We start from the raw sequence: 25,445 nt of genomic DNA on the forward strand, positions 1-25,445 counted from the left end.
AAGGGGCTCAGGCTTACCTCTTACCTCCAAACCCTAACCTCTCTACAGGTAAGGGCTTGTTTTTAAGAAACCTGACTCACTGCATAGATGACACCACAGCGACCTCTACTGGCACAAGCAACTCATCAAGCTGTGTTTGAGCTGCAGGATTTTATAGAGCTCCGAATTGCAAAAAAAGGTTACTTAATAATCACGTTTCAAACATATTCTGAAACATAAACTGGAAAACATATATGATGCAATAAAGAAAACAGACAAATATATTAAAAAGATTCTCTTTCCTCAAAGTAAGTTTGACAATAAAAAGAAGATATCCATGCGCTCTGCAATCACATCTTTCCATTTATTCCCTCTTCTCCTGACTTGACAGCTTTTTTTTCCAGAAGTCTGCAAAGGTCTCAGCAAATTCCACTTTCCTCATGTTTAGTTGTTATTTTTAAAACTGCACTTTAGTCACTGTTGGGGACTGAGGGAGAGAGGACAAAGTTCACAGGGCGCTCGTAAGGAGGAGGGGGTGAAAAGGAGGAAGGTAAAAAAAAAAAAAAAAAAAAAAGGAAAATTGACCTTTGAAAGGAAAACAGCAGGTGGAGAGCAAAAACCAGGCAGCCGAGGACGCATCGGGAGGAAAATTTAGCAGAGAAAAATGAAAGCATTCTTGTTTTCCGTTTGAAGAGGGGCTGCAGACGTACATAAATGAGGCCCAACGCCGGCCGTCCGGCTGCTATTTGACTGTGGCAAAGAGAGCTCTGCGAGCAGTGCTTGTTTACGAGGCGGCAGGCGCAACACCAATGGAGGGAGAGGACAGGGCGAGGGCGGCCACGGCGAGGCCGGGCCATTTGACCGCCCTTCAGGAGCAGCTCGTCTGGGCCCTGCTGGAATCTGGACTGTCCCGGGACGTGCTGGTCCAAGCCGTGGGGGAGCTGGAGCACAGCAGGGCCGGCGCCGGCGCCGAGAGGGCAGAGAAGGGGGATGGAGAGAGCTCCGAGGAGGGAGAAATGGATTTCCCTCCGCCTATATTCCGAGAGCTGGAGAAGCTTCCTCCGGACGAGGCGTCCAAGCTGAGGGCCGAGGTGGACCGGCTACTGCAGTGAGTACATCCACACGTTTTCTGGAGATCCCGTGGCAACGGCCAGGACATCTAAACGGCTCACTAAAGCCTTTCCACACACAGTAGACCTTTCTGTCCCGTAGGAACTAGGTTAAATTTTGAAAACTGACAGCATCCTCATCAGTGACTTTGATTCCCTCGTCACCCGTGAAGCCACAGAGGTCTGGCCAAAACCGTATACCCGTCTAAAACGCTGTTCTTCAGCTCGGTTCTCCTCTCTTTCCCAAATCGTCCCTCCTGCACACGCTTCTCCGTTTCTCTCGCTGCAATCTGGCTTCTGAGGCGAATTTAAAGAGGGTTCCTCCTTTGCTAGTTACTAATTACCCACCCCCATCATTATTCCCTTGCCATTTCTTAATAAATAAGCTCCATGCATACAGGTAGGTGAAGATTAATGGAGTGGGGCTGGTAACATGAGACTATGTTTGCATAACGCTTAAGCAATATTTCTGAGGGCGCCTTTTAGGAGCAGATTTTGAAAAACTTGAAAGGCGTGCATTCCTTAAAGTCACACTCCATATCTAAAAATGTTGAAGTACAACACTCACGGTTAAAAGGTTATTCACAAAGTATTTAATGTATTTGGACCTCTACCTGAATTTTACCCGCTTCTGGTGGAGTTTTAAGATATTATGTGTTTTACAGCGTTCAGACTGAGGGTTTGAACGTTAAATTAGGCCTCATAAACCTTGTACATGTTTCTTCCCCTCCAGTGATCTGAAAGAGCTGGACTTTGCTCCTGTGTACTTTCCCTTATCTCTCTCTGTCAATAAGCCACTATGCAACTTCCCTGTGAGGGGACGCACGTTAAGTCCAATGTTGTCGCACTGTGTGCCTTTTCAACGCTTCCATAGAAACTAGTAGCGGTCACAATTCTCACAAAATATGGACAGACGTCAAAAAGAGGCTAATAAACGACGGGGAAGGCATTCTAAGAAAAGAATTATAGAAAATAAAATGTGCATTTGTTTATGATGGTTACGTGTACAGGTGATAAACACATTTCATTATCTGATAATGGTAACCTGAAAGAAAAGCAAGAAATTATGAAGTAAATTGATTACAAACATGAACAATGCAGGTTCCTTTGCTTGGTTAAAATACTTTACCACACAACTGCAACGTTAAAAACAGCTGATTTTATTTTAATGCAATATTTACGTCCCTAGACTGTTTGGAACAACTGATTCATTTAAACAACAGTGGGGAAAAGAACTCACCAGGCGGTTAATTTGAACCTTTAAATAAAACTGAGCAAAAACAGCCTGCCCCATTCCTCCATCTTGTTATGTATGGTCTGACTGCAAACAGGTCTTTCTGCTCTCCCTGTGCCCACATTAGAAAAATAAGTCATAAACCTGCACGTATGGCCAAATCGGCCCAGAGAGATAGTTCAAAAGAGACAAATTCGACCTTCTTCCAAAGCTATCTCAGAAGTAAAATGCGTAGATTTAGTTCGGGATGTGCTGAAAAGGACAAGAATACAAGTGAGGGCCAAGAACTGGATGATCAAGGGAGATGGAGCAAAGAGGAACAAATATTTCAAAGTAGGAATGCCAAAAAAAAAAAAGTGGTAAACATTAGTTCTTGTATAAAATGTATTTCTATGGGATATTTTCTCCCTAAAACAAATGCTGTTTGGAGAGAATAAATGAAAAGGTTAAGGAAGTCATGACTTCTGATTAAAAATAGACTTTGCAATAAGGTCCCAATAATGTAGCAACACAGCTTTGAGTTTGTGTAGCTTGTTAAGTTTTTTTTTTTTAATCTGCCAAACAGGGAGGACCCCTGGCAGGTTGCAAAAATGGTGAAGAGCTACATGCAGCAGCACAACCTACCTCAGAGAGAGGTGGTAGAGTCCACGGGCCTCAATCAGTCCCACCTCTCCCAGCACCTCAACAAAGGCACGCCCATGAAAAACCAAAAGAGAGCCGCTCTGTACAGCTGGTACGTCAAGAAGCAGTGTGAGATCAGCCAGCGTGAGTACGAAAGCTACGCGGGGCGCAACGCTCCGCCTCATCTGAAGCCAATCTAGCATCAGTAGCCCCCAGGACATGGAGACACGTTGGTGACAGGAACATGTGCACATTTCCTTCATCTAGAATTTACCAATGCCAAGCATGGCCTTGCACCGGCGGAGGAACAAGGAGAAGAAACCAAAAAGGGACGCAGGAACCGGTTCAAGTGGGGTCCGGCGTCCCTGCAGATCCTCTTCAATGCCTATGAACGTCAGAAGAACCCCAGCAAGGAGGAAAGAGAGGGGCTGGTGGAGGAGTGCAACAGGTGAGGCAGGATTCCATGTGATATCTTTTTTTTTTGTTGCAAATATAAAGCAATAAGACATAATATTATGACCACAGAAAAGTGAATAATAATGCTCATCTCTTTTTCATGGTACTTCTTAACGTGCAGGATATAGAGTAAGCAGCAAGTGAATATTAATATCAAAGTTGGAGTGTTAGCAGCATAAAAAATGGGTACGCGTGAGGACTTGAGCAGGTTTGACATGGTTTAAATTGGTTAAAGATGGCTAGACAACTGGGTTGGAGCTTTTGTTGCATATTGCCGGTCAGTTTCTATCCAAGGTGGTCAACATACGGTACAGCAGTGAACCGGGGGGCAGCCAAGACTCACTAATGCATGTGGGCAGCAAAGGCTGGCCCCCTTCATCAGACTCAACAGCTGAGCTACACTTGCTTAATAAGCTGAGTAACTCAACGCCCTGATAGAAAAATGTTAGAATATATAGTACATTGACATCTGTTGTGTATGAAGATACACAGCTGCAAACTAGTTTGAAATTATATTGCCTGATTTCTGTGTACTCTTTAAGCAGGACACGTTTTTCTGCCACAAAGAAAAAAATGCTTTAGAGAAGCAAAATAATGAATTTTAAATGACTTGGCCTCCCAGGAGCTGTGGGATTTACTGGACATATAAGTCCAGTCCCTGTAGTACGCATCTCACAACTTACAGGGTTTAAATGGTCTGGTCCAAACATCTTGATGCTACATACCACACGACAACTTCAGGGGTTTACCGGAGTCCATGCCTCTACTGGTCCGAGCTGCTTTGGCAGCAAAATAGGAACCAACCTCCAGTTTGGCAGCTGAAGGTGTTATGCCAGATGTGAGAATCTAATGGTATCCTAATCCTTTGGGAAATTAAGCAGCACTGGATTTTTTTTTAATCATATTTAGTTCCTGTTAATTTGGTCAATAGCCACAGCAAATACCATGTTTCTTTTGTTACGTCTTCCAAGAGTGTATTCTTTGTTTTTTTTTTAGAGCGGAGTGTCTCCAGAGAGGGGTATCCCCATCCCAGCTCGCTGGTCTGGGTTCCAACCTAGTTACTGAAGTCAGAGTATACAACTGGTTTGCCAATCGCCGTAAAGAGGAGGCCTTTCGTCACAAGCTAGCCCTCGACACATCGTTCAACAGCCAGTCAGCTTCATCCTCTAACGCCACCATTCCACCAAGTCCTGAGCACGGTAATATGGCCAGACTGGTTTAGCACACCTAAGGTTTCTATACGTTGAAGGTAAAAAAAAGAAAAAAAAAGGATTGTTTGAGGTGAGAGATTGGGCTGTAAGAATGAAGATGGTCTTGCAAAGCGCCACAGATTTCCGCAGACATGACTACACCGGTTCTCCCATTGATGTGTATAAACTTAGCAGCCCGTTTATTGTCCTGAAACCTGATTCCCGCTGCTTCCCCAGGTGTGAAGTACAGCCAGCAGATCCCCTGTGAAGCAGGCAGCACAGCCAGAAGCAGCCTAGGGGAGCGCGTGGGCCGTCTCGTGGTCAGTCCTGTGCAACTAGAACCCAGCCATACACTCCTGGAGTCTCATAACCCCAAGCTGGTGAGTGTTTGTCCTAGTGTTGTAGTAGTCTACTCTGATTAATGCTAGCACCATGACCATGCTTTCCCCCCCCCTGGTGGCAGGTGTCTGGCAGCGGACCACTGCCCCCAGTAAGCACTCTGACGTCCCTGCACAGTCTTTCAGCTTCCCCGGCTTCCTCACAGAGCCTCATCATGGCCTCGGTGCCCGGCGTCATGAGTCTGGGCGAGTCCTCACTGCTAATAGGTAGCTCAGCCGCTTGATTTACTCTCTTTGCACAGAAAAATGAGAAATACTAGAGTAATAGAGTGACGTCCGTGCCCGCTGTTTCGCAGGGTTGGCCCCGACGCAGTCACAGACCGTCCCCGTCATTAACAACATGGGGGCTGGTTTCACCACTCTCCAGCCAATTTCGTTCCAGCAGCAGCTTCACGCACCCCACCAACAGGCAATACCACAGCATCTTCAGGGTCACATGGCCGCCAGTCCCTTCATGGCAACCATGGCACAGCTGCCATGCCACAGTAAGTACTCATCAACACAACATCCATTGAGTCCCACACAGGAGGCAAAGATTCAGCCGTCTGTTCCTCCTGACAGTGTACAACAAGTCGGAGTCGCCTCAGTACCATCCGTCTGGTTTGCTGTCTCAAGCCATGGTCATCACTGACAGCAGCAGCCTGGGGACCCTGACCAGCCTCGCTGCAGTCCGACAGGTACGGCTCTGATCACTCTGTCGAGCTGTTAGATCTTCAGTTCGTAAGTTCTTAAACCCTGATGTTAAACTTTGGTTCGAGTAGATCCTCACATCAGACCCTGACGAAGAGACGGATTCCCCACTACAGGATGATTCCTTACACCTGCAGTCACACACGCCTGTGCCAGGTAGAGTACAGAGGCAAGTAAAGCCTCTCCACTCATGGTCTAAAATTCTCTAAGAGACTTTTGAAAACACCAAAGGCAATTGTATCTTTCCGTCGCACTCCCAGGACAGCAGTGACAGGTCAGAAAGCTGAACAATTACACGTAAAAATGGGTTCGGGGCTGAAGTGGTCCAAGATTTGCAACTTTCACTGGTGATGAAGTAACATGGCGAAGAGCGGTGAAGAACACCTCTGGAATTAGAACACCTTTTTCAAGAAATGGTCATTTTTAGGATTTGTGGGCAGAAGCAACATATAAATGTCCACAGACGAGAGCTGGCTGCGCTCATACCATGATGGGAGAAATAAAGTAAGATCCACAATCTAATGTCTTGTAGAACCATCTTCAGTCTTTAGGATCATTGTGGAGAAATGCACAGCTTAGAGTCCAACCACCACATTTCCATGAGAGGGAGATCTGGCCTTTGAGCCATCTGGATTAATTGCTCTCTGGTCACCCTGTTGCTGGTGTTCTTAGGATTTCTACTAGGCTTTAATTGTCAGATTATCCTATTTGACAAATGATTTTTGGAGGAGTTCATAGTTGACTAAATTAGTCCAAGGTGGTCAGGTCCAGTCACTGACGTACAAGACCAAACCATTACCCTACCAACACTGTGCTTGATCACTACTTTGGGGTGTTTGTGCTAGGGCTGTACAGTCGATTGCATTATATAATCGTGATTTTAAAGAACACAATTTCCAAATTTTTGGTTAAGTAGTATTTAATGGGATTAAGACACAGCCTTTCCATCTCCAGAGCTTTGGGTGGTGGTAATTTGCTTGAAGTGGGGTTTCCACCACAGGGAAGGGTTGGGAGACTTGCAGCTAGCAGGGTGATCAATGCAAGCGAGCTAGAACGTTTAGGAGTTTTGCCATTTAATTAAGTACTAGTAAAACAGTTTATTATGCAGTCATGTTTATTAGCTGCATTTTGCACTTTATGCTGAACAAGGATTGATGTTCAACTCAGCAAACTTTTTATTAAACTGACAAAATATTCAGTTTAATAAAAAACAGTTTAATTTCTTAAATAGACCCTGCCTAAAAGCATGTATATTTATAGGGCATAGCTGTCTCTTGTAATTGATGCATAGAAAAAGTGAAATAAAATCACAAAAAAAAAAAAAAGCACAATTTTGATTTTTGGCTAAATAGCACTGCCCTAGTTGATGGAGATGTGCTGTTTGCATTCCCCCAAACATGGAGCTGTGTGTTGCACCAAACCGTTATTTTGGTCTCATCTTTCCAAAGGGCCGCGGTCTAAAAGTCTTGTGGCTCATCCTTTGCCCCATTCTTCCTATAGAAAAACACTTTTTCAGGCAGCATTCACTCCTGAAGAAGCGTAAAGCCACAGGGAGAGTCGTCTGCATTGTTGATGGCTTTGCAGAAATCCCTCATACTGAGCAAGCATGAAGCGACAGTGGAAAGAAAAACTCCCCATTAACGGGAAGGAAAACCTCCAATAGAACCAGGCTCAATATGAACGGTCATCTGCCTCGACTGACTGGGGGTTACAGAAGACAGAGCAGAGACACAACAAGAGAGACAAAAAGCACAGAAGCACACATTGATCTAGTAATCTGTTCTACATTAGATGATAATAGCGGGTGATCTGTCTTCCCTGGATGATGTCTCAGTTAACAGAACACCAGACCATGTGTGCCTACTACGAAGAAAAAAGAGAGAGAGAACAAAAAGTTAAAAGCTGAAATGACGACAAGCAATGCAAAACTGGAGAACAGTAGAACTCAGTAGAGTGAGAGAAATAGGCCCTGATGTCCTCCAGTAGCCTAAGCCTTTCACAGCACAACTATAAAAGGTAGCTCAGGGTATCCTAAACCACTCTAGTTATAAGCTTTGTCAAAAAGGAAGGTTTTAAGATTAGTCTAAAAAGTAGACGGGGTGTCTGCCTCACGGACCAAAACTGGGAGTTGGTTCCACAGGAGAGGAGCCTGATAGCTAAAGGATCTGCCTCCCATTCTACTTTTAGAGACTCTAGGAACCACCAGCAGACCTGCAGTCTGAGAGCGAAGTGCTCTGTTAGGAACATACGGGGTAATCAGAGCTCTGATATATGATGGAGCTTGATTATTAAGGGCTTTATACGTTAGAAGGAGAATTTTAAATTCTATTCTATGATTTAACAGGAAGTCAATGAAGGGAAGCTAAAATTGACATATGATCCCTCTTGTCGATTTTCATCATAACTCTTGCTGCAGCATTTTGGTCTGACTCTAAACTGATTTCATCACTCTTATGAACAGCTTCTACTGAGAGTCTGGAGCTGTATCCTTCTTCCCAGACGACTGAACGTCATCAGTCTCACCTCCTCTCACCTTCACCCTCGGACATCGGCTCCTACATGCCTACACAAATGGTGTCCACGGCCCAGTAACGCCTCCCTGCCTGTCGGCTGGACTCAGGAGGTGTGGGGGGGCTGTGTGGGATGGACAACCATTACTGGCAGGAGATCATGGAGACCAGAACCAGTGATATCTGAGAGGAAAAATGAACTCAGTACAGCTATTAAGAGGACCAGGAACTGATACGAGAGACAAATTCACCACTGAAACGGCAGAAACATATCTCAAGATCAACATCAAAATGTATTTTTATTCAAATATTTTGCTATTCTGACAAATTTGCAACTTCAAATGAAACTTGGCAACCGGATGTTACTCGCATTGTTTTTAAGTCGCTTTCTGCTTTGAATGCTTTTTTCACTTTGTGAGAATTTTTTTTTTTAAAACATAACCTTGAACAATGGATGTAAAGTTGCCTCATAAACGCCTGAGGCGCCTGTGTTATCTGAAAACCTTTGAGGAGCATTCTGCACCGTTTGATCACAAAGCACGGATCGCCGCAATGTTTAAACACATTAAAAAAAAAAGAAAGAAAAAAACTCTGTTCAAAGCTTCTGTTTCTTGATTTTGTTTTTGTGCTCATTTTTCTTTTTCCGTTTTGTGTCGACTACAGAGAGTTCCTGCTCACCATTGCTTTGACAATGAGCAGAGCGAACAGAGTCCTGATGCTTATCCTCTTTAGTTTGTTTCTTCTTCTTCTTCTTCTTCTTAACAACATAATGCTCCTCTTCCTCGTCCTTCCTTTTTGCTCCGACCTCCGAGCCAGGAGGCTCTCTTGAGGAAGATGAGTGCGTGGATGGAGGTAACAGGTCACTGATGGAAACCGCTGCCTCCCTCAGCCGTGTTTCCATTTCACTGTCGCTGTCGCTGCAAGCAGCAAGCAAATGCAGAATGTTGTGCGGAAAGTGAAAATCGCCACACAAAAAAAAAAAAAATGTTTGGAAAAAGAAAAAAAAAAAGGGAAGGAAAAGATAAAAACCTTGAGCTGGGAGCAGGACGGCACCTGGCAGGTGACGGAGGCTTAGCAGCTTCCTGCCCTGGGACAGATGTAGAAAACAGGTGAAATCCTGCAAAGAGAAAAGAGAACATCAAAGGAAGTGAAGCCGGTTTTTCCAACAGGGAATCTGCTTCAAGAAAAGAGTCGACATTTACCCTCATCATCATCATCCTCCGCACATTTCGGTTCCAGACATTTTGAGGCCACGGGCATCGTCTCTGAAATGCAACTGAAAGACAACAAAAATGCCGGTTAAAACTTGCCGTCCTCGGGACATGATCATGGTGCTTTGTGAATGCCATCTTTGCTCCACCTGTCCAGAAGACGCTCCAGCTTCTTGGCGACATGTTTCCGAAACCCCGGGGTGACCTGGAGCTCGTTTCCATCGTGGTCATGGTCAGCCACGACAACGCTGTTGCACAACAGAATTCAAACACTTCGCTACTTAATTCTAACTAGGCGCAAACAAGATGCATAAACCTGTATTTTGCACACAGCCTGACAATTATAGCATCAAAACTAGAAATGACACTCCGTAAAAATGTGATCAGGTTAATGCTAGCTTAATTTAGTTATTTGGTTTACTCATAATAACAGTGCTCATCAATGTTCTCTACAATGCTGACGTGTTATTTCTAAACAGCGCTGCAAACAGGATCTCCTTTAAAACAGGATTTATATCACCAGCGGGGGATATTCACGGAACTGACCATCTCTTTAAAATGAGTCGCAAACAGTGTTTACAAAGTCAGTCGATCGATTTTTTCTGAGCAGCACTTTATTTATTTTATACATAAATAGTTGTTGGATTTATTTGTCTACATATTTTATGCGACGTCTTCAGGTCTCAGTTACTGCACCGAGGAGTTCACTTTCGTTAAGATTACCGTATCTCCAGGTGACGAGCTGTTTTAGAGTTGCAAAATAAAATGAATTTTGTTTTGCTAACATTTAGGACAATTTGTCAAACTACTTTTTAGTCTATTTTTACATGCATCTACACCCAGAAACTCCGTCATTGTAAGGAGTGGTGGGCTAGTTTTTCAGAGAGGGTCCCTGAGTCCACAGATTGTTCTCGGTCCTCCACTCAGGTTACCGCACACTGCTCCCTAAGGGATGGGTTAAACACAGAGACAAATTTCCCCTCTGTGGGACTATAAACACATTTTTTTTAAATTTATATTAAATTCTCCCCAGAACTAAAGGTTTTTGTCTTGTCTGCAAACCATACACAAGAATCTTATACAAATAATAGAAAGGTTTTTGACCCAACACCGAGCCTTGAGGAACACCCTACACAATCTCTCAGCATGGCGTCAAATAATTCCATACATTATTTCCCGTTCCTCAAGTAGTTTTCCATCTATTACAATGTCATATCCCTGATTTCACTCCAGTTTGTCTAATAGTGTGCCATGACTTGAGGTGTGTGCCTTTTTTAAGATCTAAAACTCCAACTACCAATTATGTTCGTAGCGTTTGTAATTTCCTGAAACACAATCTATTAACGCCAATATCATCTATTTGCTTTGAATTGACAATCTAACAGTGTTTATCTATAAATTTATCAAACCTTAATAAATTTAATTCATTTTTTCTTAACAGTTGAAGAAGAACTGACTAGTATTTTGTGAAATTATGCGTATCCCCAGTCATTTAGAAATTGACCAGGTTAAAAAGATAAATTGCAGATGTAGGTCTTGGTCCGTTTTGCAGCAACTTATCGTTTAATTTTTACGTTACAAAGTTTCATTGTTAAGATGTTTTGTGTTATGTGATCCGTGACAGGGGGAAACAAACGATGATTTGAACGCAAATCGTAATCATTGATTGATTGAGCGGTAAACTCAGAGATCAACCACAGCCTTTCTGATCAGATTAAACATCTCCCCCTTTATGCTACAGTAAAAATAAAGATAAACTTTAAAGACTTTTCTTTTTTTAAATGAAACACGTGAGCTCTGCGCGCTGTGAAATGTGTCAACGTGACGTCATCACTCACCGTTTAGACTCCTGTTTAACGCCGTCCTCCCCACCTGCGAAAACACAAGCAGGCAGGTAAAAAGTTGAATTCATGGCAGACTCCTGATCTGCTCAGCGGCTGTTGCCCTCACGAAACTTCAGCCACTAAGAAGTTTGTTTCGGAAGAACTACCGATAGCTAATAAAAATCTCGTTCACACGAACACACAAGTCTTAGCAGCAGAGATCTCTGTTAGGTGGATGCATTTCGGATTTATCACTAAATGCGAGTGCAAAGATGGCTCCTGAGCCCCGGCGTGGTTTTACCTCCGGCCTTTTTAGTCTGGTTCTCCCACACTGCCTCCCGACATCTGCTCAGCTCTTCGTCCTCGCTGCTGCTGCTGCTGCTGCTGGAGTCCTTTGAAACATTTGCCATCCTTTCAGCGCGGGACGCCATGTTGAGACCACGTGCTGCTCGACTGGCTGTGTTTTCAACTGAGGCTGCTGGGTAATGTAGTATTTCATTTCAGTGGACACAAGAAATCCCTGGGACAACTTTTTTTCTCCATCATGATTTCTGTTGAAGATGAGATATTTGTCGCAAATGAATTAATAAGCTAATATTACAGTAAACTTGGTATGTCTGTTTCTTTTCATTTAGAGCAGCAACTCTCCCACATTTTATAAAAAGCTCTACCTCAGAGGTACTGCGCTTTCCAAAGGACCATCGGATAGACATTTAGGATTTGGACTTTTTCAGTTGTGTTTTTTTTCCCCACAATATACTATGAAAGTACAATAAAACAAAAAAAAATTGTATTGGCACAGCACGAGTCGATGCTGCTAAATCTGCATTTCAGTTTTACCCCTAAATTGAAACGTCCCAAGTTTTAAATTAGATTTACAGAACCCTCCCCTCAGGATTAAACATCCAACTTTAATAAAAAACATACTGATAACAGCAATGAAAACTATTTATTCTGACTTTGTGGTTCTTATCATTACCATACGTCTATGATTAACATGTTGCTAGTGGTTGAAAGTACAAAACACAGAGAAATGCATTCAATAATTATCTTATTGCTAAATGTGGTTGGGCAGCTCACTGAATCCATCAGTTCGCAAATGAATGTGGTTTTCCAAGTTGGAACTGGAACACGGTTAAATTGTGTGGGGTCTCATTCCCAGATACAAGTTTTGAGGTCGGAGGTAAATGATAAAAATGCAATCAGTAGACGATATGAAGGTTGCTGTTGAGGCAACCGGGTTTCCTTAACACCTCAGCACAGCCTCATCACCTCCATGCAAACCTGTGTTGACACAGTAATTTCTGCAAAACTACATTTACTGTGTAGTGAAAGGACAGTTCTGTAGTGAAAATTTTTTTTCCCCTTGTGTAATTTACATTTTCTCTTTGAAAATTAGAATTTGGAGTTTTTATTTGCAGATAATCCTCAAAATTAAAAACAATATACAGTGCCCTCCATAATTATTGGCACCCCTGTTTAAGATGTGGTCGAGGACTTCTAAAAACTCTCCTTTAAAAAAAAAAAAAAAAACACAGAACCCAAATGCAAAAAAAAAAAGGAGAAAATTCCAACATTTTATTTAAGTACATTACTTTGGTGGTAAAAATGAAATCACACATTTAGAAAATAAAAAACGTCAAATCATGTGTCCCACAATTATTGGCACCCCTGGTGTTGATACTTTGTACAGCCCCCTTCTGCCAACTAGACAGCACTTAATCTCCTTTTATAACATTTCACAAGATTGGAGAACAGAGAGAGGGATCTTTGACCATTGTTCTTTGCACAATCTTTCTAGATCATCCAGGGTCCTGGGTCATCTCTCATGCACTCTCCTCTTTAGCTCGCCCCACAGGTTTTCAATTGGGTTGAGGTCTGGGGACTGAGATGGCCATGGGAGGACCTTGAGTTTGTGACTGCTGAACCATTTTTGAGTAGATTTTGCGACATGTTTTGGATCATTATCCTGCTGAAAGACCCAATGATGACCCATCTTCAGCTTTCCAGCAGAGGCCACCAGGTTTTCGTATAAAATGTCCTGGTATTCCAAAGCGTTCATAATGCCATGAACCCTAACATGATTCCAAGGGCCTTTGGAAGAGAAACGGGCCCATAGCATCACAGATCCTCCACCATACTTCACGGTGGGCATGAGGTGCTTTTCCGCATACTCATCTTTTGTTTTACGTCAGAACCACTTAGAGTGTTTGTTGCCAAAAAACTCAATCTTAGTCTCATCTGACCAACGCACACGATCCCAGTTGAAGTCACAGTGCCGCTTAGCAAACTCCAGACGTTTACGTTTGTGAGCGTTAGTGAGAAAAGGCTTTTTCCATGCAAGCCTCCCAAACAGCTCGTTGGCATGTAGAGAGCGTCTGATGGTTGTTTTGGAGACTTTGTGACCCCAAGATCCCACTCTTTGATGCAATTCTGTGACATCAAAGACTTCTCTTACCATCCTTCTCACTGTACGTTGTGGCAAGATAAACTTGGGACCTCTTCCAGCCTTGTTTGTCACTGTTCCAGTTGTTTTAAACTTCTTAATGATTCCTCTGACTGTAGATATGGGCGAGTTAAGGCGAGTGGCTATTTTCTTGTAGCCATTGCCTGACTGATGAAGGTCGACACACATCTGCCTTATATGAATGGTGTGTTCTCTTGTCTTTGCCATGTTGACAAATGGGTAAAAGCATAGACATAATATAAGAGTAGACGCGTCATTGGGCGGGTTCTGCCTATGCTGCGATGCGTCAGAGCGTCCGCCATCTTAAATGTGGCAAATCGGCAGTTACTCAGTCACTTAAACAGTATCAGAGGGACTTTAATCTCTGAATATACTTTGTATTCGTAGTATTTTTGTTTTCGTAATATTACAAGTTTATTTCCGTATCCCTTTAGCTTCATTCTCCTGAATTTATTCTCCTAAAGAATAAAAATAATTAAAATAATCTAACCTGGCCCTATTACTCCAGGAGTGAAATAATTCTGCAAACTGTGATTATTCTGGAAATGTTTCCCTTTAATTCTCATAATATGATGTTTTTATCATAACATTATCACTTTTGTGTTTGTTAGTTTATTTTTACTTTAGGACTTTTTTTTCCTCATATTATTAATTTTACCTCTTTAATACTCACCCAAAAAGTCTGTTCCTAAAGGTTCACATGTGACACGGTTTTATGAAATAATGAAGAACACAATGTTTAGATTTAACAAATTTATCCTTATATTCATAACACATAAACACACACATACATATATATATATATATATATATATATATATATATATATATATATATATATATATATATATATATATATATATATATATATATATATATATATGTGTGTGTGTGTACTTTTTTCTGCCACATACAATATGGCGGTGACGTTGACGTGCGAACCTGCGCCCTATGACGCGTCTACGTATATGATGTCTATGGGTAAAAGAATTAGGCCTCTGTGTCACGTGGTATTTATACCCCAGGGAAACAGGAAGTCATGAATTACTAATTAAAAGTTCCTAGATATCCTGACCAACTTTAACAACTACAGAAACATATATTTAAAGGATATCAATTACATTTTTCAGCGGAATTGTTAGGAGTGCCAATAATTTATTTTCTAAAAATTTTTACCACCAAAGTAATGTACTTAAATAAAAGGTTGGATTTGTCTCTTTTTTTGTGTTTTGGTTCTATGTTGTTTTTAAAAAAAAAAATAAAAATGAATGAATGAATGAATGCCAATAATTGTGGAGGGCACTGTATGACTGAAATATATCACTACATTAAATTAACTTTTCACTGATATTCTAATTACGGACATGCACCTTTTAAAAGAACAATGAACATTTTCTTCTAAACGGCACCAAAGACCACCATCGGTACTCGGGCCACGGTCTAAGAACCATAGATCTGGACAATAAAGAGCAACAGGATGTCAGTGTGAATGTGTCCTACAATCAGTCCTTTTATTACAATCCTAATCAAATATAAAAAGTAAATAATAATAATAATAATATGCAACAGTTTCCAGAAATGCAATCAAAGAAAGAGTGCTTGCGCAGTTCTCAAGGCATTTGCGCAAAACTACAAATCACCCACTGGATGACAAAAGCAGGAAGGGCCACCGCAGCAACCACTAGTGTTGCTATGTAGAAATGTTAAATACAAGGTACAACAACAGAACCAGACACAAAGCAAGTGAACGAAATGGTGCAAAAGACATCGCATTAGTTGAAGCCATTAATGTACATAATCTCTTAACGACTTCAAAAATGAATGACGTGTGACACACTGGAAAACAAGGCAGCAGTGGAAGAACTCTTTGGGGGAAATCTGTCCTCCTTACTGAATTATTACCATTTTTCTTTCATAGATTAAAAACCACCAGACTTTAAGGCACTTTCCTGCTTTACAGGTGGGAGTTTGTTACTTTCAATGATTTATAGGCAGCCTAACTTTTAAAAGCTCATCTTCCACTACCTTGAAAAATCAATCCACTGCATCACAATAAGCAACCATAATCAAACCAATCAGTTCTCTTTTAAAGTATAAACTAAGGACGAATGACATGGCTGTAGTGAATGTTGGCAGTGGAGCACCCAGGAGGAAACTGTCTCCTAAGCTGCATCTGCTGCACGTCCTGAGAGTAGAAAGCTTAGTGCACTTGTAGCGCACACGTTCGTACTAAAAGATCCGTGGTAGGTTAATTGGTCTCTTTTTAAATCGGCCTCAGGTGAAAGTAAGCGCATGGCTTTTTGTCTCAGTGTTGCCCGCCTCTCTAACCAACCTCAGGGACCCTAAAAGTCAGAAAGCGAGGAGCTGAGAACGGACGGACGGACGGCTGGAATGGATCCGCTGCTCGATGAAAAATAGATGAACTGCGCGGCTACATTTCTCAGTATAGTCAAGTAGTGTTGCCCTGTGGTGTTTTATGAGTAAGCTTTTAATGGGAAGGTTTGCGGTGTTTCTTCTAAATAAACTAGGAAGACAGATTTCAAGGAACATAACAGGTAGAACCACTTCAGAGCGAAGTGAAGCAGGGAAAACTAAACTGTTCTTGTGGACGGTGTCAAAATATTGACGTGCAGGGAAGCATAAACTGTCTATCGCCGTCACGCCTTCCTTCATTTCTTCCAGATTTGGATACAACCAAAGCAAACTTGGTAACGTAGTTTAACAGGACACGTGTCAGCGTGAGATGTTCACGCTTTTCTAAAATGAAACGATAGTCTTAAAGAGGAAACTAAGTAATCTACTCAGAAAGAAAAGGGTCCATTATCAGACACAAACAGCTCAAATCACTGATAACGTTTAAGGCTACAGTCAATAACAAAAAAATCAACCACAGCTCATGCTACCTCTTCATCTAACGCTATGATAAAAATGTTTGAAACATATTACGCTTGCTTTTCCCACTTAGGAAATCCAATTGTCACTCGGAGCGGGTACTTTAAATAAACATGAGCGACTGAGTAAATTACATCCGAGGAATCCGTGACCAGAAGTGTCCCCTTCCAGCAGAGACGGCGAGAACTGCGAGGCCGAGACGTTCGAGCGGTAACGGCACACTTGTTTGACAAAAATCTAAACGCACAACGGGAGAAACACTTCAGTCAGATGTGCAGGCATCATGAATGACATTATTGTGAGTCCATGAAGCTGAGCTTCTCTGAGGTACTTTGTAACGGACCCATGTCTTCAGAGTAAGGCAGAGGTGGTCTGTTTTGATTTAAGGTTTCAGGTTTCTCAGAATGTCCACAAAAAAAGAAAAAAATACTTCGGCCCCCTCTTTTAAAACGGGCTTTAGAAGGGGGGGGTATAATCTAGGAGACTTCAACTAGGAGATCCTGGGCCCATTTCTACTTTCAGACCTTAAAGCCCGCCGTTGTAGGCATAGTCTGCCTTGTTGTGCATGATCAGTTTGTTGTCCACAAAATAGAAACTGTCTGATCTGGTTTCATATGGGTGCTCCACCATTTGGCGAACTGCAACAGGAGAAAGAGACACAGATAGAGTCAATGTCCGGATGGTTGGCCGGGAGCAGAGATGCGATACTTCTGAAGAGGCGACGTAAACTCACTCAGGTCTTCGGGGAGTTGTGGAAACTCGTAAATGTGTTCGCAGGTGTTGCGGCTGTTGGGTATGCAGAAGCCGAAGTCGAAGTCGAAGTTCTTAAGCAGCCGTCCCTGGAAGTAATGCCTCTCGATCATCCGGAAGCTGTTGATGGGCCGGTCGCCCACTGTAAACTCAACGCTGCAGTTAGAGGAGGAGACACAACACAGCAAGGCTTCATCTGCGCCGTGGGGAAAGAATGACGAGAACGATGAAAGGCGAGAGTCCCGTAACTTACGTCGCCCCGACGGTGCGCAGTTTCAGGAAGGCTGGTGTGAACTGGTATCTGACGAAGCGCCCTGCGCTGGAGTCTGCATCCCCACTCTCCTCTTCTTTCTCCACGAGACCTAAAGCAAACAATGCATTCACTGCAGGCCATGCAAACGCCACACTGGATGGACATGAAAGGTAAGTGTAACGACGCAACATCCGTCTCATGTTATTGAGTATTTGTGTCACTTTAAGTTATTTAAGTTTATGTCACATCACGACCACAAATATCAATGTGTTTGATCGGGATTTCCCCGACAGACCAACAGAACGCAAGACAGCGAAAGAAAAGTGCAGGCTCCGGTGCAACCAGTGGCCTTCAAAAGTCACTTAATTAATAAAATCTGTGTGTAGTTTGATGTCAGTAGAAATCCAGCTGCTCCATGAAGGCCCCAGAGGTTTGTTAGAGAGTATTGGGGAACCAAGAGCATCATGAAGACAAATGAACACTGCAGAGAGTCAAGGAGGGGCCGTGGAGAAGTTTAAATCAGGGTTATAAAACAAAATCCAAAACTGTGAACATGTCGGAGCTTTCTTCAATCAATCAATCACAAATATAGAGTTTGGCAGAACTGCAAACCACAAAAAAAAAGCATTAGCCAGGCAGCCCACGGTAAATCTGGACAGCTGCAAAGATCCACAACTATTAGTCGTGCACCCTGGCCTTCACGGACGAAAGGAAACAAGAAAGCCGACAGCGATACAACAGTTCCTCTTTGCAGTTTCCCGCAGCAAACATGTGGAAGAAGGTGCTCTGGTCAGACCAGGTGAAAATGTATCTACAAAAAAAAAAGCTGTGCGTGGCAGAACACCGTGCTTCATCCACACCATCCCCACTGTGAAACAAGGCGACGGCAGCATCATCTGTTTCTTCAGCAGGGACAGTGAAGCTGGTTAGATTTAAAGGGAAGACAGGCGGAGCCACACACACAGGGCAATCCTGGAAGAAAGGCTGTTAGAGGAGCGGACGTTAAACTGCGGTAGAGGTTCACCTTCCAGTGGGCCAACCACAATCACTTTGGATCACAATTACGACCGAAATTATGTTGGTCTACCACATAAAATCCCATTTAAATACATCAACGTCTGTGGTAGCCGAATAAAATGTTTTTGAAAAACTCTGGAAAGTGGTGGCATGTAAAAGGACAAAAAGACAAAAGTAATGTGCAAAGCCTACATACATCCCTGTAAGAGAAACAAAAAGAACCACAGATCCAAAAATTAAAAAGGTATAAATGACCAAAAACGAAGCATATGACTGAGAGAGGAGACATCCCCACAGGGAACAATGTTGTTTAACTCAGAAGGTTTTAAAGATACGGCTGAACAGCATCTGGGTTTCCGTATGAAAAAAAAAAAAAAAAAAAAAAGGGTGGAAAATCTGTACTTTAAACTTGAACCTACCGCTTAGGAGTACCAAGCTTTCCATGGTGGATAAAACGAATGCATCACTCACCGCTGTTTGGAGGCTTGGCTATCTCAAAAAGAACTGTGCCCGTCTCGAGGTCTCTGATTTTGAACCGTGTGAAGTCGATGTCGTAAATATTATCCTCGGGTCTGCAAAGATAGTCTGAAACAGCACATAAAAACTGAATCAGAAACAGAACTGGGGGACACTTTGGTTTGTTTGGTTTTGTTTTTGTTAGGAGAAAGCTTCACCCCCCCCCCCCCCCCCCCCCCCCCCCTTCTTTAGATATCTCCAAACACATTAATCAGCCTTTTCCTATCTGGGAATACTGTGGCAGTGCTTCAGGATCTCTGCACCTTTCCCGCAGGAAGGAGAATCCTTTTAGTGTAGCAAGAGAGAAACGAAGCAACTGTTGTCGTCCCCAAATAACAAGAAACGCCAGATCAAGATATGGCACAGTGGATGTCGATGATTAACTGAAGGGTTTACTGTAACTTGGATCACTCTTACAAAGACTCTGGAGGTGATGGGGTGGGACTTGTGGAGGGGGCAAAGGGAAGGAAGCCAAGAAACCTGATGAATAACTTCAAAGTCCACTGACTCTGTTCCAATAATTAACAAAAATAATCGGGATTTCCCCCCCGAAGTACATGTACTTTTTACTTCCAGAGGAGAGAATAGGGTAGCTGAAGAGGTCCGAGCATCTCAGTGCTAACAGTTGTTAAAAATGTTGTTTGCATGTCATATTAACTAAAATATGATAAATCTGAGCGGAAATCTGAATAAGACCGGATTCAACACTTCTTAATGCCATCCTGCAAACCCAGGTGGAGAGGATGCAGAAAGGAAAGCCTGCTCTGTCCTCTCCATCACAGACTTTGGCCACAGAGAGGGGGAGATGCTGCTGAGACAACTGGAAACATGCTCTCTGGTTAGATGAGACTAATATTGTCAGCGAAAAGCTCTTCAAGTGAACCTGGCGTGAAACACAGGATGGATGTGTGTGAAAACACCTTAAGTATGTTGGAGGACCTATAAGGCGGTGGGGCTGTTTTAGCAGAGTCAAAACAAAACAATTTTTTTTTTTCCTCTATGCCAGCAATAGTTAGAAAGTCCCCAGTTCCTTGCACTTTCCTCAAGTAATTTTAAGCAAATAACAGATTGTACCCAAACAACACTAAATATTATTAAACTATATTTCTACGCTTTTAGATGACCCAATTTAGCAGAGCCGCGTTCAATTAATTAACATTAGCCACTTTTTCTTAATTTCTGATATCAACCCTTGCCAAAAAATAAAAATAAAATAAATAAATCGCGTCTGCTGGGCTTCTAAGATACCTTCCGTGACAACCCGCAGACCCAGAACATGGTCCGGGGAAATATCTGTCCCCAAAGCCCGGAGCTCATCCTCTGTGACCGAAGGCCACTTATCCGGGTGGCTGCGCCTCGACTTCAGCTTCCTCAGCATTCCTCCGCCGGTCTTCCGGTCCCGGCTGCTGCTCTCCATCGCTTTGTCCGCGTCCTTCTGTCCCTTACCGGCTGCCTGCGACGGCTTGTTTCGAGGGCCGTTCATGTCGCCCGCGGAGGCGATAAAGGCGCAGTTTTGTTGTATTTGAGGGACTTTACAAAGTGACGCTGTAATTTCAAGATGGCGTAAGGCGTGAGGGAGATGGAAAACCCAGGCTGGGATTGGCTGGGAGCGAGTGAGGCTGCCATGGTTACCAAAAGGGGCGTGAGTAGTTTAGTGCTCAGACCGTAGCTACCGTTTCTATTTCGTGTTTGAATCTATATTTTCTTTTTTTAAAAATACTTCAAATTGAGATATTTGAACTAACGAACATATTTTATATGTTTTGGTGCACCGTTAGTTTTTCCAAGCTTTTGCTTCTTGTCAGGCGTCGTTTGACTCGTCGCTGCTCCATGAATGGTCTCAAAAGCATCCGACATTTCCTTTGACATCCACAGGGAGGCGCTCGCGAGGAAATTTGAAGCAAGCGAGTGAGGGTTTTGTTGACGGAAGTCCTTCCCACGGAAATAGATAAAAGCAGCCATGGTGCGGGTGAAGTCAAGGTAAAACACGTGATTCAGGTAAACCTGTGTGTTTGCGAGCCATTGCTGATTCTATCCGGGTTTTTTTTAATATCGGCAGGTACTTGCTGTGTGAGATAAATGTGTCGGACAGAAGCAACCTGCTGAAGCTGGATGATCGAGCTGTAGCGGGGGCAGTGAGGGCAGCAGTGGCCCGCATTCACGGGGACTACGGGGCAGCTCTATGCAGCGTCCGATTCTGCGGTAAGCTCTGGTGGACCATACCATGGCCTCGGTTATACTGCATATAGAAAGCAAAATAACACTGACCATACAATTTCTGGTAGCTCAGTATAATGCGATAACATCGGATAGATTACCTGTAAATCTTCCTGTAAACGGTAGCTGCTCAGCCAAATAGAAATAAATCAATATTAGAACAGGCTAAACAGTGCTCAAAAATACTGGTCAATTTATAGGGTTTTTTATTGTGCAAACGGATGGAGACTAAAACAATAGCTTTAAACAAAGTGAAACGGGTGTGTAGGGATAATTGAGCACTTGGTTTGGTCACATTAAAGTCGGGAAGATCGCATAAAACTGGAGCTAACCACATTGTTGACATGCCACTCCCCAAAAATGTCTCAGATAACAATTAACACTGCATATTTACATAAAATAGAAACCATTGGGAGGAAAACAATTGCAAAAGTTAAACATTTTCAAACAGCGATAAAAGAAGCCTGCTTTGAAGAAGCCACTAGATATATAATTATTAAACATTGTTAAACATGAAAGATGTTGCTGTTCGTTGATGCCAAATTGTTATAAAGTATGAATCCAGTGTATTTTGAGCAAAGTAGAAGAAGATATCTGAGGTGGGGCTATTTAAACATCCTTGATGCTTTACAGCATCAAATATGCTGCAAAGCCACAGTTGTGCTTGGGCAGTACATAATGCTGGGCATTAGATGTCTGAGCTTGGGTTCTTTCTCAGACATACGCCAAATAAAGGGCATTCTAATTTTAACCAACATGTGTACTGCTGCAGTTTATCAAGGATTTAAAAAAAGTGCCGTTCCCCTGTGTGTGGATGTATAAAATAAAACTAAATCTGATGAAATTGGGCGCAGTGCTTTCAGCAAAAGAATCTTGTTGATTGGTGAAAAGAGCCAATGTCTAGTATCTGTTTACTATACCAGAAAGTGGTAAATATGTTACTGAAAATGTCCAAAATTACCTGCAGACTAACTTGTTAACGAGTGGCATTAACTTCTTTTAAGCATTTAAACTTTACGATGGTAAGGACTGCCCTCCCTGCTGTGATGCAAGAGTAGACAAAGAGGTGAACTGAAAAAGTCAATTTTTAATCCAGAAGAGTTGCCACATTTACCCCTAAAGGTAAGAGCTTGGTGATGTTGTTTGTTTGTGCCTAAACGCAGAGCTCTTGAGGCTGCTGCGTGCATACATATGTCTCTATGAGGACCTGTGATTGATAATGTTTCTCTCCCCTCCCTTTAATGTTGGCAGTCCAGGAATCTTCTACTAAATCTGATGACTCCTGCTGAAACCTGCTAAACTGATAAGATTACGCCACGTCTGCACCTGGTTTATTTTGTTACTGTGCAGGAGCATGCAGGCAGTTAGCAGGTAGAGATGGAGGAATGAAGTCATGGCTTGGTGTGTTTTGTCACTTAAATGCAGCTGAAATAGTGGCACAGACTTTGATTTAAAATTAAATGAGCCCAGTACTGCGTCATCGAATTTGTCTGACACATAAGTGGTTGAGCAAGATGCCTCACTGTCCCCAACTCCAGTCTATCAAAACTACCACCGTGGGATCAGGCTTGGCAGAATTGGTGGGGGAAGAAGACTAAACTCAAACAATTGATAAAAAATGTAGCAGATTTTTGATCCAATTTTTCTGTCTGAAAACTGTTATGTTACTAACATGTCCATATAATCAAGATAACATCTACCTGTAATAGTTGTTTTCACCATTTCTTTGTTTGGTTCTGGAATCTAAAACATTGACATTTCCTTTTTCTCTCTCTTGTTTTCTTTCTCTTTTTTTTTTCTCCTTCAGTGAAATATTTAAATGCCCACACTGGAACTGTATTTCTCCGTTTCCCCAAAGGCTGTTACAAGCTCCTCTGGTCTGCTTTACCTTTCATTACCAGCATTGAAAGTCGTGGGCAAATAATCCCATGTTTCTTCAACTGTTTGCATGTGGGAGGTAAGGGGGAAAATAAGAACGCAAAACAAATGTTGAAGTACCTTTTTAAAATCTTGATCTGTAGAGAGTGTTTGCTTTTCTGCAGGAACAATGAGAACATGTCAGAAGTTTTTGATCCGATACAACACCCAGCAGCTCCATCAAATGCTCCCCAAATGTAAAAACGAAGGTAATGGATTTCATTGAAAGTAAAGAGTTAACTTGAAATCTTTCCTCCTGTAGGATTAGTTGAATCATTTCCATGGAGTTTGTCGATATCCTCCTGGGCAATCTTTATTTTGATAGACTTGTACTGTGGATTTCAGGGAAAATTTGGATTTGATCTTACGTCTTTCTGTTGCAGAGGAAAAAAGGCAGATTCGAGAAGCAATTCTGAGCTGCACTCTAACCGGCAGAAACGATGAAACGTTTGAAGATGAACTGATGAGTGAAGAGGATGGAGAGTAAGAACCTTACGTGGCACGTTGGCAGCTAAATTCAAGTTCTGTTCAAGTTTTTGGTTTAGGTTGGTTTTGCTGCAGGACTGATAGAATGGGCTTTGTAAAGCAGCAGAAGAAAGCTTGCTGTGAATGGATCCACTGTTATAAAAAAAAAAGCACAGGACATAGATGGATACACCTGCAGTTTCATACCCTTTCACTAATGGGCTTTGATTTCTTAGCTTTCTGTAAATATATGATTGCCATTTGTATCTAATAAACTTATTTTGGATATGTGTTTTGAGCTGAGGCGTTTCTTTCTGTAAAGAAAAGAGTGCTCTTCCCATCCGTGCTACACAAAGCGACAGAAAGCAACCACAGATCTAATGGTAATCAGTGGTAAACTGAATATTAGAAGGAAACTGCTAGATTGTGTTAAAGCAATATAAAACATTAATTACTTTTTTTCAGAGGGATGAACCACACACTCAATACTTTTGACAGTCCTGGAAAAATGTATAAAAGTCTTAACATTCATTTCTATTTGCATCTGTATTTATCCATCGATCCATCCATCCATGAATGGATGGATCAACCACAGACCAAAAGATTCTGCAAATGAAAAAATGAAATGAAAAAAACTAATGGAAAAAAAAAAAAACGTAAAATAGATCGTTTACAGTTCACAGTGACTTCAAGGCAGACCAAAGCATTTCTGTACGAAACTCTGGGACCTCAAGCCAAAACACGGAAATGATCGAGTCAAAAGAATATAATAAATATATAATTTACTCAGAATATATGAAAAGACAATCTTGGCCATCTGAGTCACACTAACTGCTGTTTTAAGTCAGTTTCGACTACCAATTTTTATCTATTTGGGCAGATTGTTTTAATGTAGAAGATTACATACTTTCCCTTTAGCATTTGGTAATTTTGTTTTTAACTGCTTGGCTGGCATCAGACATCTTGTGTATCCTTCCACAGAGTGGTTAGCTTGAATTTTGGCCCATTCCTCCTGACAGAACTAAGTCAGGCTTTTAAGCGGCTTTCCTGCCACACATCTTTTCCGCTCTCAGGAACTTTAGATGGCCATTCCAAAACATTGACTTTAAAGGTTGTTGTTCTTTGGCTTGTAAGCTTCCCCTTTTTCCTCCTCCAAAAGCAACAATACTGTAGTTATTATAGTAAAATTAATTTTAGTTTCATCAGCCCACAGGAAATTTCTCCAAAAATGAATGTCTTGGTTCCTGAAAGCATTTGCAAACTGCAAATTGTTTTTTTTATGTTGCTCTTAGAGTACTTGGTGCTTACTCTCTGAATAACCTTTCAGCCCTGGAGAATGACTCTTATCAGCTTCAGCCAGCATCTTCACAACGTCTTTTGCTTTCATTTTGGGGTGAATGTGCACATTTTACACCCAAACTCATTCAGCTTTGAAGCACCGAACCTTGTTGGAACAGTGTGATGGCTGGATAAATTTAGAGTTGTCTCATAGGAACATTTATAGGGTTTAGTGGTGACAACTGAGGAGTTTGTTCAGTGGTGTCTCTGGCATGAAAACCCAACACCTATTTGAAGGGGCTAAGTATTTTTTTTTTTTTTTTTTTTTTTTTGTGATGCATACAGCCTGATTTTGATCAATTTTAAATTAAACAGATAAATTAGCATAAACCAACACACGAGGAAATCCATTTTATATAATAAAACGGCTATCTACTGAGAGCATGTTGGGC

General features: G+C 42.1%; 4 protein-coding genes across 4 annotated transcripts; 2 read left to right on the forward strand and 2 right to left on the reverse strand.

Moving 5' to 3' along the window:
• Positions 1–8,425, forward strand: hnf1a (HNF1 homeobox a). The gene is made up of 10 exons (XM_012852109.3): positions 1–1,087; positions 2,888–3,087; positions 3,211–3,391; positions 4,396–4,598; positions 4,827–4,969; positions 5,053–5,194; positions 5,284–5,472; positions 5,549–5,664; positions 5,749–5,833; positions 8,139–8,425. The coding sequence occupies exons 1-10, from the start codon at positions 789–791 to the stop codon at positions 8,267–8,269; spliced, it is 1,689 nt and encodes a 562-aa protein (XP_012707563.2). The 5' UTR covers positions 1–788; the 3' UTR covers positions 8,270–8,425.
• Positions 8,426–8,467: 42 nt separating this feature from the next.
• c12h12orf43 (chromosome 12 C12orf43 homolog) lies at positions 8,468–11,682 on the reverse strand. The gene is made up of 6 exons (XM_012852110.3): positions 11,523–11,682; positions 11,237–11,270; positions 9,548–9,646; positions 9,390–9,463; positions 9,217–9,304; positions 8,468–9,104 (listed from the first exon to the last, which is right to left on the reverse strand). Exons 1-6 carry the CDS (start codon positions 11,650–11,652, stop codon positions 8,783–8,785), a joined length of 747 nt encoding a protein of 248 aa, XP_012707564.2. The 5' UTR covers positions 11,653–11,682; the 3' UTR covers positions 8,468–8,782.
• A 3,490-nt stretch (positions 11,683–15,172) lies between these two features.
• On the reverse strand, positions 15,173–20,674 carry unc119.1 (unc-119 homolog 1). Its single transcript, XM_036144583.1, has 5 exons — positions 20,365–20,674; positions 19,072–19,185; positions 17,584–17,692; positions 17,314–17,486; positions 15,173–17,218 (listed from the first exon to the last, which is right to left on the reverse strand). The coding sequence occupies exons 1-5, from the start codon at positions 20,597–20,599 to the stop codon at positions 17,106–17,108; spliced, it is 744 nt and encodes a 247-aa protein (XP_036000476.1). The 5' UTR covers positions 20,600–20,674; the 3' UTR covers positions 15,173–17,105.
• A 197-nt stretch (positions 20,675–20,871) lies between these two features.
• Positions 20,872–24,013, forward strand: pop5 (POP5 homolog, ribonuclease P/MRP subunit). Its single transcript, XM_012852112.3, has 5 exons — positions 20,872–21,096; positions 21,176–21,318; positions 23,141–23,290; positions 23,376–23,459; positions 23,634–24,013. Exons 1-5 carry the CDS (start codon positions 21,077–21,079, stop codon positions 23,735–23,737), a joined length of 501 nt encoding a protein of 166 aa, XP_012707566.2. The 5' UTR covers positions 20,872–21,076; the 3' UTR covers positions 23,738–24,013.
• Positions 24,014–25,445: the final 1,432 nt, after the last annotated feature.

Source organism: Fundulus heteroclitus, chromosome 12 (assembly GCF_011125445.2).
Source record: "Fundulus heteroclitus isolate FHET01 chromosome 12, MU-UCD_Fhet_4.1, whole genome shotgun sequence".
Classification (NCBI taxonomy): Eukaryota; Metazoa; Chordata; class Actinopteri; order Cyprinodontiformes; family Fundulidae; genus Fundulus; species Fundulus heteroclitus.